The 15,469-nt window shown below is 45.5% G+C and overlaps 1 protein-coding gene across 1 annotated transcript in view; it reads left to right on the top strand.

Annotated features, from left to right (window-relative positions):
* The window catches only part of LOC309569902 (high affinity immunoglobulin gamma Fc receptor I-like), a gene marked incomplete at both ends in the record, with an annotated part of 105,878 nt that overhangs the window by 5,667 nt on the left and 84,742 nt on the right, over positions 1-15,469 (top strand). The window contains one exon of the mRNA XM_082275893.1: positions 3,314-3,577. Within this exon, the coding sequence (XP_082132019.1) occupies positions 3,314-3,577 (264 nt within the window). The remainder of the gene's footprint in view (positions 1-3,313; positions 3,578-15,469) is intronic.

Raw genomic sequence — 15,469 nt, 5'->3', positions numbered from 1 at the left:
AAAAAAAGAGCGACAATTCTGAAAAAAAAAAATATATTTTTCACATTCTGCTATATAACATTCCTAAAAAATAAAAATTTTAAAATCTAATTTTTTTTTAACATTTTAGGCCAATGTGTTTTCTGCTACATATTTTTGGTAAAAAAAAAAAAAAATCGCAATAAGCGTATTTTGATTGGTTTGCGCAAAAGTTATTGCGTTTACTAACAAAGGGAAAGATTTCTGTCATTTTTATTGTTTTTTTTTTTCTACTAGTAATGGCAGCAATCTGCGATTTTTTGCAGGACTGCGACATTGTGGCGGACAGATCGGACCCCTAACTGCCTTTCTTGACACTTTTGGGAGGACCAGTGACATTACTACAGTAATCAGTGCTATAAATATGCACTGTCACTGTAATAATGACACTGGCAGGGAAGGGGTTAACCCTGTGGGTGATCAAGAGGTTAAATGTGAGCCTAGGGGAGTGGTTCTAACTGTGGGGAGGGGCATGGCTTCTAAAATGATCATAGAGACATGTGATCCTATATAGAAGGATCACAGGAGCTCTGTGACCATTCCAGGGAGAAGAACGGTCAGCTGCGTTTACAACACCCGACCGTTCTTCTCTCTCAGCGGGGAGCGATCTCGGGTGTCAGGCGGCAATCAGAGCCACATGACACATGTATCGGCTTCTCCGCTGACGAGCGGGGGCAGAAGCGCGCCACCGGCGGCTCGCGCTCGCCCCCGGCGGTGCGCTCGCCCCCTAGACTCCCCAGAGCGAGAGACGTACATGTACGGCGATTTGCCTGGGAGTGGCTGCCTGCCACAGTACATCTGCGGCAGGGGGTCGGCAAGCAGTTAAGGGGGCAAATCCTTCCGGTCCAGAACTGGTTAACTATAAACCGATGACCTTTAGGGGCTTTTAATGCTTCACCAAAGATTGTCACAGAAGATTGTTGCCATTTCACAGATACATGCAATTTTAAGACTTGACATGTTGGGTATCTATTTACTCGTCATAACTTTTATATTTTACCAAAAATTGGGTAATATATGGTGTTTACTGATGTTCTGTGATATAAAAAAAATTGGAGCTACCTCCATTTCATTTTCCAAGAATCTTTGCTTTCAGAAAATATGGAATGTTTTGAGAGTTTTAAAGTGTTACTAAACCCACAACAGTAAAATCAGGCTGTATATGAAGTAAAGCATGCTTTTTATACTCACTGTGGAACCCAAGGGGTTAATCCTCCACATTGTGTAACAAGGCTTTTTCGATCCTGTTCTCTTTGATCCTCCAGTTCTTCCACTTTCCTCAATCCATCTCTAGAAAATTACCGAGCCTGGGGATGGGCTGCACATGCTCAGTTTGGTGTGTATTGCTAGAGAGTTTTTTTTTTTTTGTGGAAGGGTGCATGTGATCAGCACAGGGCCAATCAGCACTGTCCAGACAGAGGGTCAGGGGTCCTGCACCCTGATAAGACGATCGTGGGAGAATGAAAACCCCTCCTACAAGCTTTAACCAAATACTCATAGAAGTTACAGGACTCCTATATACTGCTGAAGAGAAAAGGTATTTAGCAGTTTAGATTTACTAAAATTATTGCATGTTCTGTGTGCTGGGGGGACCAGATATAGTGAATGCAGGCTCCTGGGGAGACCAGATATAGTGACTGCAGGCTTCTGGGGAGACCGGATATAGTGACTGCAGGCTCCTGGGCAGATCGGATATAGTGACTGCAGGCTCCTGGGGAGACCGGATATAGTGACTGCAGGCTCCTTGGGAGACCAGATATAGTGAATGCAAGCACCTGGGGAGACCGGATATAGTGAATGCAGGCTCATGGGGAGATCAGATATAGTGAATGCAGGCTCCTGGGGAGACCAGATATAGTGACTGCAGGCTTCTGGGGAGACCGGATATAGTGACTGCAGGCTCCTGGGCAGATCGGATATAGTGACTGCAGGCTCCTGGGGAGACCAGATATAGTGACTGCAGGCTCCTTGGGAGACCAGATATAGTGAATGCAAGCACCTGGGGAGACCGGATATAGTGAATGCAGGCTCCTGGGGAGACCAGATATAGTGAATACAGGCACCTGGGGAGACCGGATATAGTGAATGCAGAGTCCTGGAGAGATCAGATATAGTGAATGCAGGATCCTGGGGAGACCAGATATAATAACTGCAGGATCCTGGGGAGATCAGATATAGTGACTGCAGGCTCCCAGGGAGACCAGTTATCGTGACTGCAGGCTCCTGGGGAGACCAGATATAGGGACTGCAGGCTCCTGGGGAGACCAGATATAATGAATGCAGGATCCTGGTTAGACCAGCTATAATGAATACAGGATCCTGGGGAGATCAGATATAGTGACTGCAGGCTCCCAGGGAGACCAGTTATCGTGACTGCAGGCTCCTGGGGAGACCAGATATAGGGACTGCAGGCTGCTGGGGAGACCAGATATAATGAATGCAGGATCCTGGGGAGACCAGCTATAATGAATGCAGGATCCTGGGGAGATCAGATATAGTGACTGCAGGCTCCTGGGGAGAACAGATATAGTGACTGCAGGCTCCTGGGGAGACCGGATATAGTGACTGCAGGCTCCTGGGGAGATCGGATATAGTGACTGCAGGCTTCTGGGGAGACCGGATATAGTGACTGCAAGCTCCTTGGGAGACCAGATATAGTGAATGCAGGCACCTGGGGAGACTGGATATAGTGACTGCAGGCTTCTGGGGAGACCGGATATAGTGACTGCAGGCTCCTTGGGAGACCAGATATAGTGAATGCAGGCACCTGGGGAGACTGGATATAGTGAATTCAGGCTCCTGAGGAAACCGGATATAGTGAATGCAGAGTCCTGGAGAGATCAGATATAGTGAATGCAGGCTCCTGGTGAGATCAGATATAGTGAATGCAGGCTCCTGGGGAGACCAGATATAGTGACTGCAGGCACCTGGGGAGACCAGATATAGTGAATGTAGGCTCCTGGGGAGAGCAGATATAGTGAATGCAGAGTCCTGGGGAGACCAGATATAGTGAATGCAGGCTCCTGGGTTTAGTAACACTTTAAGTAATCCTCAGGTTTAAAATTATTTTTTAAAATGCAAAAATGGTTCTGCCAGCTAATGGGTTAAGTGGAATCGTTTTCATTGTTGCAAACAGAGATTTACCAACATGTTGTAAAATCTCTGGGCCCAGGACTAAAATCATTCCCATTTCTATAGAGAATGTTCTTTTCTCATACAAGATGTGGTCACCTATCTGTGTTTTGCTGCACACTGTGCTATCTATGTGTTCTGTGTGATCTCTTTTCTTCTATAGGAGAGGCCATCAAACCTGTGGTGACCTTCACACCCAACTGGGGGAATATTCTATACTATGACGATGTGACTCTGACATGTAATGTGCCGTCTACTGTACCAGAGGAGCCCCGGACCTATCAATGGTACAAAGATAACCAACCAATACCTGGAGATCGAAAGAGTCGTCACATTCCATCTTCAGTAGTGCGGGACAGTGGAGATTACCAGTGCCAGACCAGCGATGGTGATATCAGTGATCCCGTCTTCCTAAATGTTACACTAAGTGAGTCATCATCTCATCTCCATCATTACAGATTGTTGGGTGTGAATAGAACAACCTAAAGTACATTTTATTATATTTCAGAATATGTCATCCTGCAGAGACCTCCATCCTCCATATATGAAGGAGACCCCCTGACTCTGAGATGTCATCATGGAAAAGTATTTAATTCAACAAACACAAAATTCTACAAGGATGATCAGGAGATAAAATCATCAGAAACCGACTCCGAGTTCCATATTCCTAATATAACGATGAGTCAGTCTGGACTGTACAAATGTACTCAACGAATATACTACCATGATCTGTCAAATGCTCGTGAACGCTCAGATGTCTCCTTTATCTCTGTGAAAGGTAAATTAAAATCCTATTTAAAACTCTATCCTTAGAAATTTTGGTTGATCCAGAGGAAGGTGAAAAAAAAGCTCTTTAAAGGGACCCTGTTGTTGAAATTTACCTTAAACTTCACCATGCAGCCTGCTAAAGTGACTTTTTTTTTTTTAATGGGGGGGGGGCAACTTTTTTTATCAAAAACATATTTATGTCAGCATTGACATGATGATTACATGGCTTTATTTATGAGAAAAGCCGTGCCACTGACAGATGGCACTGCACTTCTCTATAGATATACTCCAAGTGTACCTAGAAAAAAGATTTGTTTCTTAAAAGATTGAGTGTTTTTTTTTTCTAAATAAATATTTAAAAAAAAAACATAAATATTAAGTGCCCATTCAGACTGGCGCGATCCGACTTTGGGGGACGACCTGTGAAGTCGCGGTGCACAGCATGCACCGCGACTTGCAGAGACTTCATATAATTGAAGTCAATGCAAGTCACCTCCAGGTCGCCCCGAAGTAGAACAGGACCCTTTTTCAAAGTCGGAGCGACTTGTGTCGCTCCTATTAGAACGGGTCCTGTGCTAATCAATGGCAAGCGACCCACCGCGACTTGTCAGGCGACTTGGTCACCTGACAAGTCGCGCTAATGTGAATGGACTCTAAGTGTGCTTCTGTTATTTTTGTAAGCCTTAAAGGGATTGTAAAGGCAGAAGTTGTATTCTATGCATTAAGATAAAAAGCCTCCTGTGTGGAGCAGCCCCCCTCACCCCCCTAATATTTACCTGAGCCCATCTTTACCCAGCGATGTTGCAAAAGTTTTATCAGCTGCCCAGGACTCCCCTCCTCACTGGCTGAGACAGCAGCGTGGCGCCATTGGCTGCCACTGCTTTCAATCAAAGTCAGTCAGCCAATCAAGAGAGAGAGGGGGCGGGGCGGAGCTCAGGTGCCCCCCATGGAAAGCGTTTTGCTGTGGGGGCATTGAACACCTTGTTAATGCCCTTTAGTACAGATTATCAGTGCCCATCAATGCCCTTTAGTGCCACTTCATCAGTGCTACCCCATCAGTGCAGCCTATCAGTGTCCTTCAGTGCCCATCAGTGTAGCCTATCAGTGCCCATCAGTGCAGCCTATCATTGCCCATTAGTGCAGCCTCATCAGTGCCCATCAATGAAGCCTATTAGTGCCCATCAGTGCAGCCTATCAGTGCCCTTCAGTGCCCATCAATGAAGGCTATTCGTGCCCATCAGTGCAGCCTATCAGTGCCCATCAGTGTAGCCTATCAGTGCACATCAGTGCAGCCTCATCAGTGCTCATCAATGCAGCCTATCAGTGCCCATCAGTGCAGCCTATCAGTGCCCATCAGTGCAGCCTATCAGTGCCCATCAGTGCAGCCTATCAGTCCCTATTAGGGCCCATCAGTGCAGCCTCATCAGTGCACATCAATGAAGGAGAAAAATTACGTTTGCAAAATGTTATCACAAACTATGAAAAGTTTTTTTCTTTTCTTCAAAGTTTTCGGTCTTTATTCATTTATTAAGCAAAAAATAAAACCCTGAGTGGTGATTATTTACCACCCACCAAAAGAAAGCTCTATTTGTGTGAAAAAAAATGTAATTTGGGTACAGTGTTGCATGATCGCGCAATTGTCATTCAAAGTGTGACAGCGCTGAAAGCTGAGAGTTGTCCTGTGCAGGAAGGGGGTATAAGTGCCTGGTATTGAAGGGGTTAAATTTCATTATTCCAAAGTCATTGTCCACAGTGGAGATGTTTCTTGATAATGCGATCATTTCTTCATACCTCCATTACGATTTGGGAAAGCGACCACCTCTGAGTTATATTTGGTGCCACAACACACTAAAAGGGCATTTGGCATGTTTGTGATGTGTTTTGTCTTTGTTATTTTTTTATTTTATTTGTGAATAGAGTTGAGCGGACACCTGGATGTCTGTGTTCGGGGGGGTTCGGCCGAACTTGAAAAAAAGTCCGGGTCCGTGACCTGGACTTTTTCCGAACTTTACCCGGACACCGAACCCCATTGAAGTCAATGGGGACCCGAACTTTCAGGCACTAAACTGGCTCTAAAAAAACAATGGAAAGGGCTAGAGTGCTGCAAGTGGCAGCAAAATGTAGTTAAGAGCATGGCAAGTGCTCTGCAAACAAATGTGGAAAGGGAAATAACTTAAAACAACAAAAAAAAAAACAGAAAAATAAAACTATTTTCTTCATCTGTGAAGGACGAGGTCCATATGGAGTAGGAGGGAGGTTGAGGTGGCGGTGGATGTGGCGGTGTAGGTGGAAGCGGTGGTGGAGGGGGGACGAGGTAGCCAACACTGCTTTTTTTTAGTCATTTTAAATTAGGGTACACCCCAAAAGAGTGAGAAAGATCAAAAATATAACAATGGCTGGGTAAGGTCGGTATCCATCTCTATTCTGCACAAGGTACGGAAAAGTCCTGTGGGATCCATGCCTGGTTCATTTTAACCACTTACCGCATAGTAACGTACCGATACGTCGGTACACTTTGCGGGTTTATACCGGGATGATGCCTCTAGCTAGAGGCATCATCCCGGTACCGTGGTTTGAAGCCGACGGTCGGCTTTCCGTCGGTAAAGACCGATGCGGCTCGGGAGCCGCTCGATCGTTACCTGGGGGGGCGGGAGGGGACGTCCCCCCCCCTCCCGCCGCCTTCCGTGGCTTTGCCCGGGGCTCCCGTCCCACCGGGAGCCCCGGGCACCCAGCCGGCACGTCTGCCGGCTGGATGGAGTCCCGATGAATGCCGGAAACGGCATTGGTCCGGGCTCCGATGACGCAACCCGGAGGCGGCGTCCATGACGTCACTTCCGGGTTACTGTGCTGCAAAAGGCGGCAAATTTAAAAAACGTCTGTATGCAAAAATGCCGTTTTCGGCGTTTTGCATACAGGGAAGTGTAGTGGAGGGGTCTAGGGTCTTTTAGACCCTCGATCCCTCCATAAAGTGTACCTGTCACACATATTGCTGTCACAAGGGATGTTTACATTGCTTGTGACAGCAATAAAAGTGATCAGATTTTTTATTTTTTTTAAAAACCTGTAATAAAGTTTAAAAAAAATAAAAAATAAATAGGAAAAAAAATAAAGAAAATTTCGCAAGTCGAGCCGCAAATGAAATCGCTGTTCAAATCCCACATGTGAGGTATCGCCGCAATTGCCAGAGCGTGCGCAATAATTTAAAAAAAAGAGCTACACTCTACCTCTAAACTGGTAACCGTTAAATAAATTTAAAGCGTCGCAGATTGACATCTCTATTGTCCGTAGTTTGTCGCCATCCCACGGGGGGGCGCAATTTTAAACCGTAACATGTTGGGTATCTATTTACTCGGCGTGACATCATCTTTCACAATATACAAAAAAATGGGCTAACTTTACTGTTTAGTATTTTTTAAATGCAGTGAAACGTGATTTTTCAATTTTTTTCCCAAAAAATGGCGTTTTAAAGACCGCTGCGCAAATACCGCTTGACAAAAAGTTTTACAATGACCGACATTTTATTCTCCAGAGTCTTTTCTAAAAAAATATACATAATGTTTGGGGGTTCTAAGTAGTTTTCTAGGAAAAAATACTGGTTTTAACTTGTAAACAAAAAGTGTCCGAAATAGGGCTGGGGCTTAAGTGGTTAATGAACGTAAGCTTGTCCACATTGTCTCTGGACAGGCGGCTGCGCTTGTCTGTGATAACGCCCCCAGCCGTGCTAAATACACGTTCAGATAATACACTGGCTGCAGGGCAGGCCAGCACCTCCAAGGCGTAAAGGGCAAGCTCAGGCCATGTGCCCAATTTGGAGACCTGGAAGTTGAAGGGTTCTTCTGAGGTGCTGGTGGTGCCCTGGCTGTGTTGGCGACCTCTTCCTCCTCCTCCTCTGCCTTGGCCTTGTGCTTCCACTGTGGCCCCGCTGTCAGGTGGGAATGCCAGCAGCATCGCGTCTACCAGTGTGCGCTTGTACTTGCGCATCTTGCGATCACACTCCAGTGAGTGAATTAAGGACGGTACGTTGTCCTTGTAACGGGGATCCAGCAGCGTGGCCACCCAGTAATCAGCACAAGTTAGAATGTGGGCAACTCGGCGGTCGTTGTGGAGACACTGCAGCATGTAATCGCTCAAGTGTGCCAGGCTGCCCAGAGGCAACGAAAGGCTGTCCTCTGTGGGAGGTGTATCGTCCGTGTCCTCTGTATCCCCCCAGCCACGAACCAGTGATGGCCATGAGCTGGCCTGGGTGCCACCCTGCTGTGAACATGGTTCCATCTCCTCCTCCTCATCCTCCTCATCCTCCAGAACTGTGCCCCTGCTGGACAATTGTGTCCCTGGCGCTTGTGGGTGCAGGAAATAACCCTCTGAGCCACTTGTGAATGACTGCCCTAAAAGTCATGGAAATGATTCCTCTTCATCCTCCTCCTCCTCCTCCTCATCCTGTGCCATATCCTCTTCCATCATCGCCCGATGCGTTTTTTCAAGGAGGCATAGAAGTGGGATAGTAAAGCTGACAACGGCATCATCGGCACTGGCCATGTTCGTGGAGTACTCAAAACAGCGCAGCAAAGCACACAGGTCTCGCATGGAGACCCAGTTATTGGTGGTGAAGTGGTGCTGTTCCGCAGAGCGACTCACGCGTGCGTGCTGCAGCTGAAACTCAACTATGGCCTGCTGCTGCTCGCACAGTCTTTCCAGCATGTGCAAGGTGGAGTTCCACCTTGTGGGCACATCACATATGAGGCGGTGAGCGGGAAGGCCGAAGTTACGCTGCAGCGCTGACAGGCGAGCAGCAGCAGGGTGAGAACACCGAAAGTGCGCACAGACGGCCTGCACTTTCTGCAGCAGCTCTGACATATCGGGGTAATTTTGAAGGAACCTCTGCACCACCAAATTCAGCACATGCGCCAGGCAAGGGATGTGCGTCAAACCGGCTAGGCCCAGAGCTGCTATGAGATTTCGCCCGTTATCGCACACCACCATGCCGGGCTTGAGGCTCGCTGGCACCAACAATTCATCGGTCTGCTGTTCCATGCTCCTCCACAACTCATGCGCGGTGTGGGATTTTCCCCCCAAACATGCAAGTTTTAAAACTGCCTGCTGTCGTTTACCCCTGGCTTTGCTGAATTTGGTGGTGAAGGTGTTACGCTGACCGGATGAGGAGGTGGTAGAGGATGAGGAAGTGGAGTAGGAGGAGTTAGGAACAGGAGGCAAACTGAAGCGCCCTGCAATCCTCTGTGGTGGAAGGAGATGCGCCAAACAAATTGAAAGGGTGTATCTCACACGTACCGATACAGATTATGCCGCAATTTTATTTTTTTCACCCCAAAAGGGTGTATATTGAATAGCGGAATAGAAAAAAGTATATAAAACGGTGTATCTCACACGTACAAACACAGACTAGGCCCCGATTAAAATTTTTTTACCCCAAAGGGAGGATGAGGAAGAGGAGTAAAAGTAGGAGGAGTTCGGAACAGGAGGCAAACTGAAGCGCCCAGCAATCCTCGGCGGTGGAAGGAGATGCGCCAAACAAATTTAAAAGGTGTATCTCACACGTACCGATACAGACTATGCCGCAATTTTATTTTTTTCACCCCAAAAGGGTGTATATTGAATAGCGGAATAGAAAAAAGTATATAAAATGGTGCATCTCACAAGTACAAACACAGACTAGGCCCTGATTACAATTTTTTGTACCCTAAAGGGAGGATGAGGATGAGGAAGAAGAGTAGGAGGAGTTCGGAACAGGAGGCAAACTGAAGCACCCTGCAATCCTCGGCAGTGGAAGATGCACCAAACTAATTTAAAAGGTGTATCTCACACGTACCGATACAGACTATGGCGCAATTTAATTTTTTTCACCCCAAAAGAGTGTATATTGAATAGCGGAATAGAAAAAAGTATATAAAAAGGTGTATCTCATACGTATCGATACAGACTATGCCGCAATTTAATTTTTTTTACCCCATAAGGGTGTAGATTGAATAGCGGAATAGAAAATAATATATAAAAAGGTGTATCTCAGACGTACAAACACAGACTATGCCGCAATTTAATTTTTTTCACCCCAAAAGGGTGTATATTGAATAGCGGAATTGAAAAAAGTATATAAAACGGTGTATCTCACACATACAAACACAGACTAGGCCCCGATTACAATTTTTTGTACCCTAAAGGGAGGATGAGGAAGAGGAGTAGGAGGAGTTCGGAACAGAAGGCAAACTGAAGAGCCCTGCAATCCTCGGCGGTGGAAGATGCACCAAACAAATTTAAAAGGTGTATCTCACACGTACCGATACAGACTATGCCGCAATTTAATTTTTTTTTACCCCAAAAGGGTCTAGATTGAATAGCGGAATAGAAAATAGTATATAAAAAGGTGTATCTCACACGTACAAACACAGACTATGCCGCAATTTAATTTTTTTCCCCCTAAGGGTGTACATTGAATAGCGGATTAGAAAATAGTATATAAAAAGGTGTATCTCACACATACAAACACAGACTAGGCCCCGATTACAATTTTTTGTACCCTAAAGGCAGGATGAGGATGAGGAGTAGGAGGAGTTCGGAACAGGAGGCAAACTGAAGCACCCTGCAATCCTCGGCGGTGGAATATGCACCCCAAAAAATTTGAAAGGTGTATCTCACACGTACCGATCCAGACTATGCCGCAATTTAATTTTTTTTACCCCAAAAGGGTGTAGATTGAATAGCGGAATAGAAAATATGATATAAAAAGGTGTATCTCACACGTACAAACCCAGACTAGGCCCCGATTACAATTTTTTGTACCCTAAAGGCAAGATGAGTATGAGGAAGAGGAGGAGTTCAGAACAGGAGGCAAACTGAAGCACCCTGCAATCCTCGGCGGTGGAGGATGCGCCCAAAAAATTTGAAAGGTGTATCTCACACGTACCGATACAGACTATGCCGCAATTTAATTTTTTTTACCCCAAAAGGGTGTAGATTGAATAGCGGAATAGAAAATAGTATATAAAAAGGTGTATCTCACATGTACAAACCCAGACTAGACCCCGATTACAATTTTTTGTACCCTAAAGGCAGGATGAGGATGAGGAAGAGGAGTAGGAGGAGTTCAGAACAGGAGGCAAACTGAAGCGCCCTGCAATCCTTGGCGGTGGAAGATGTGCCCAAAAAATTTGAAAGGTGTATCTCACACGTACCGATACAGACTATGCCGCAATTTAATTTTTTTTACCCCAAAAGGGTGTATATTGAATAGCGGAATAGAAAAAAGTATATAAAATTGGTGATTTTTCAATAGCACATGTGAACACAGCAGTGTCTTATGTTTTATGTCACGGTCAGCAGCAGGCTATGAAGGGAAAAAAAAAAAAAATTCCCCTTTAACTTTGTAATTTTTAAATAGCAGATTAGAACAGCAATCTGTAGTAAAATATAGCTGAACGCTTCACACAACAGACTGATAAAAATATATTTTTTTCTCCCTCCTCCTCCTCCTCAGTGAGCTCAAGTGAGGGCAAAAAGATTGTTCACTGCACCACCCACCACACAGCAAAATCGATGTAGATCGCTAACGGACGATTGTTCTGTCCTGTGTCTCCTATCTGTCCCTGCCTAATCTCTCCAGCCTGTCCCTAAAATGCTCAAATATCTTTCCCTGCCTACACTCCGACCTATCCCTGCATTCTTTTCGGGTACAATGTTGTTTTTCCCTGTCTGTCCCTAATCAGCAGCAGCCAGCACGTATGATGTGTGCTCTCTCCCTACACTACAGCAGACTGACGCACCGCGCTGTGTCTCTCGAGCTTATAAAGACCTGGGTCACGTGCTTCAGCTGGCCAATCACAGCTACTAATACATTAGTAGGCATGGCTGGGATGGCTTAAGGCACACCAGTTAAACGCTTGTTGATTGGCTGTTGAAAGCCCGCCATTAAAAGAGCGCCATTACATACAAAACAGGAAATAAAATGACCGAACACGGATTTTAAAGCCGAACATACAGTAAAGTTTTCGGGTCCGTGTCCGGGTAGCAAAAATTCAATTATCCGGTACGAACCCGAAACACTATTTGTGAACAATAAAAGTTTTGTAATGATATCTGTCAGGAATACTTTAATTTATTAGACAGGATCAGATTGTACGGGCAAAGCTTTACTAACACTACAAATATTGATTGTTTCCCCCCTAAAGTAATATTAACCACTTTACCACCGGAGGATTTTCCTGCTTTACGTCCAGGCCTCTTTTTGTGATTCGGCACTCTGCGACTTTAACTGACAATTGCGCGGTCATGCAATGCCGTAACCAAATGAAATTTACGTCCTTTTTTTGCCACAAACAGAGCTTTCTTTTAGTGGTATTTGATCATCTCTGCGATTTTTATTTTTGCGATTTTAATTAAAAAAAGCGACAATTTTGAAAAAATAACAATATTTTTCTATTTTGACAGTTAAAAAATATCCAATATATTAAATTTTTGTCATATATTTAGGCCAAAATGTATTTTTATTGTTTTTTTTTTAACTAGTAATGGCGGCGATCTGTGATTTTTTTTGCGGGACTGCGACGGAGAGATCGGACCCTTGACTGACATTTTTGACACTTTTGGAGGTACCAGTGACATTACTACAGTAATCAGTGCTATACATATGCACTGTTACTGTAAAAATGACACTGGCAGGGAAGGGGTTAACTTTTATTGGTGATCAAGGGGTTAATGTATGCCTGGTAATGTAATGTATGCCTGGTGCTTACTAACGTGTGTGGGGGGAGGTGACTGAGTGACACAGACACAGATCGCAGGTTCAGCTATGCTGAATCCTGCAATCTGACCCTGCCTGTCACTTAGGAGATCCGCCCGCTTTGTTTATAGAAGTGGGCGGATCTCCACACTCGATCGCCGACGATCGGGGAAGAGCAGCGGTGATCACCGCCTCTCCTCCCCTGGCCCGACTCCCGCTGTGACTGAACACAGTGGGAGCGAGCGTCCGGCGGCGCGCGCGCGCCGCCGAGAGAGGGGAGTATCTGGTGATGTAGGTCTACGTCGCCAGACGATAACGAGTCACTGTGCCGCAGTAGAGCTCTAGTGAGCAGTGTTAAAGTGGTTAAACACATTGGGGATATTTTTAGCTTAGCACATTCAGCACAATAAATACAAATCCACCTAAACCACTTTAAGACCGGAAGGATTTACCCCCTTCCTGACCAGGCCATATTTTGCGATTCGGCACTGCGTTATTTTACCAGACAATTGCATGGTCGTGCGATGCTGTACCCAAATAGAATTGACGTCCTTTTTTTCCCCCACAAATAGAGCTTTCATTTGGTGGTATTCGATCGCCTGTGCGATTTTTTATTTTATGCGCTATAAACAAAAAAGTGCGACAATTTTGAAAAAAAAAAAAAACAATATTTTTCACATTTAAAAAAATTTAAAAATCAAAATTTTTTAACATTTTAGGCCAATTTTTTTTCTTCTACATATTTTTGGTAAAAAAAATCGCAATAAGCGTATTTTGATTGGTTTGCACCAAAGTTACCGCATTTACTAACTACGGTAAAGATTTATGTCATTTTTATTGTTTTTTTTTTTTTTTTTTACTAGTAATGGCAGCGATCTGCGATTTTTAGCGGGACTGCGACATTGCGGCAGACAGATTGGACCCCTAACTGACATTTTTGACACTTTTGGGGGGACCAGTGACATTACTACAGTAATCAGTGCTAAAAATATGCACTGTCACTGTAATAATGACACTGGCAGGGAAGGGGCTAACACTGTGGGTGATCAAGGGGTTAAATGTGTACCTAGGGGCGTCATTCTAACTGTTGCGGGGGGGTGGGCGTGGCTTGTATACATGTGTTCCTATATAAAAGGATCACAGGGGCTTTATGATCATTCCAGGGAGAGAAACGGTCAGATGTGTTTACAACAGCCGACCGTTCTTATCTCTCAGCGGGGAACGATCGCGGGTGTCAGGCAGCAATCGGAGCCGCCTTCCCCTCTGCATCGGCTTCCCTGCTGCGGGGGTGGGGGGGGTAGGGCGCCGTCGGCGGCACACGCTCGCCCCCTAGCTCCCTGCGCGCAGACCTACGGCGGCTCACGCAGGAGCTGGTATAACACTGCGGCGGGCGGTCATAAACTGGATAAATGACACTGGCAGGGAAGGGGTTAACACTGGGGGTGATCAAGGGGTTAAATGTGTTCCTTACATGTGCTTACTAACTGTGGGGAGGGGGTGGATTGAACAGAGGCACAGAGAGATTGGTCAGCTTAGCTGAATCACATGATCTTTCCCCGCCTCTCTGACAGGAGAGCCGTATTACATTGTTTACATTCCAGACGGCTCTCCTGTCAATTTTGCCGAAGATTGCGGGAGGCCGGCGGCGATCGAGCTCCTCCCATGGTCTGCCTCTCGCTCTGTCTATGTAGATCTATGTGATTATGCACAGCTGAGCCGCCCTGACGCAGTAAATCTGCATGGGACGGTCGGCAAGTGGTTAAGGAAATTGCCTACTTGAAGTTTGTATGTCTGTGTTGGTTTCCTCCAGTGTCTCGGCTGACCGCTCACCATCCAGATATACAGGTAGAATAAATTATGTGACCAAGCTGACCATACCGGGCTCTCTATTACTGTAGTGGGCACAATGGAAATTGTGGAACCGCACACAAGGTAGATGAAAGCAAAAAATTGTTTCTTTATTCCTCAAAGTTCATCTACCTTGTGTGCGGTTCCACAATTTCCATTGTGCGCATTTCCGGATAGCGGATCTAACCAGCACCAGGTCGGGCTAATACACCTGAGCGGCTTCCTTCTTCTTCAGTATCCACTGTAGTGGGCACAACAGGTCCAATTAGTTTAACACTGATGGACATTTTTCTATGTCCATTGCACAGCATTGTGTGATTGTCAACATTTAGAGAGTAATTAATGTATTTCCATCACTTATCATTTCTAACAATTTCCTCTTCCAGAGCTCTTCTCTCCTCCAGAAATAAAAGTGACCCCGTCCAGTGTAATAGAAGGAGGTGAGATGACGGTGAGATGTGACACCAGACTGGATCCGCTCAGAAGCGGCACAGAGCTGCACTTTGCCTTCTACAGAGATGGACGGACTGTGCGGGAATACAATGTATCTGATACATACAGAGATGGACGGAATGTGCGGGAATACAATGTATCTGATACATACAGAGATGGACAGACTGTGCGGGGATACAATGTATCTGATACATACAGAGTGTGGTCAGCTCAGCTGGAGGATTCTGGGAAATATACCTGTGAAGTGAGGACAGCGTCTGACACTGTGAGGAAGATGAGTGATGGGATCTATATCCAGATACATGGTGAGCTTGAAGAATTGAGTAAGCCTCTGATCTGTACATGTTCTGTCTCAGATATCACTTTATGGAAAATTCATTGCTCCTGAGATCCAGCCTGTATAGATTGTTTGGCAACTTGTTGACTTGAGAAGATCCACAGGCAGTGTTATCTCATCAAGATGCAGAAGTAAAATCCATTATAGCTTGCTCTAGGCTCACATTGGGTTTTATACTTGCAGGT

Source organism: Pelophylax lessonae (assembly GCF_965119305.1).
Source record: "Pelophylax lessonae genome assembly, chromosome: 13".
Classification (NCBI taxonomy): Eukaryota; Metazoa; Chordata; class Amphibia; order Anura; family Ranidae; genus Pelophylax; species Pelophylax lessonae.
The sequence above is the reverse complement of the archived record's forward strand: the minus strand, read 5'-3'. Positions and strand labels throughout refer to the sequence as shown.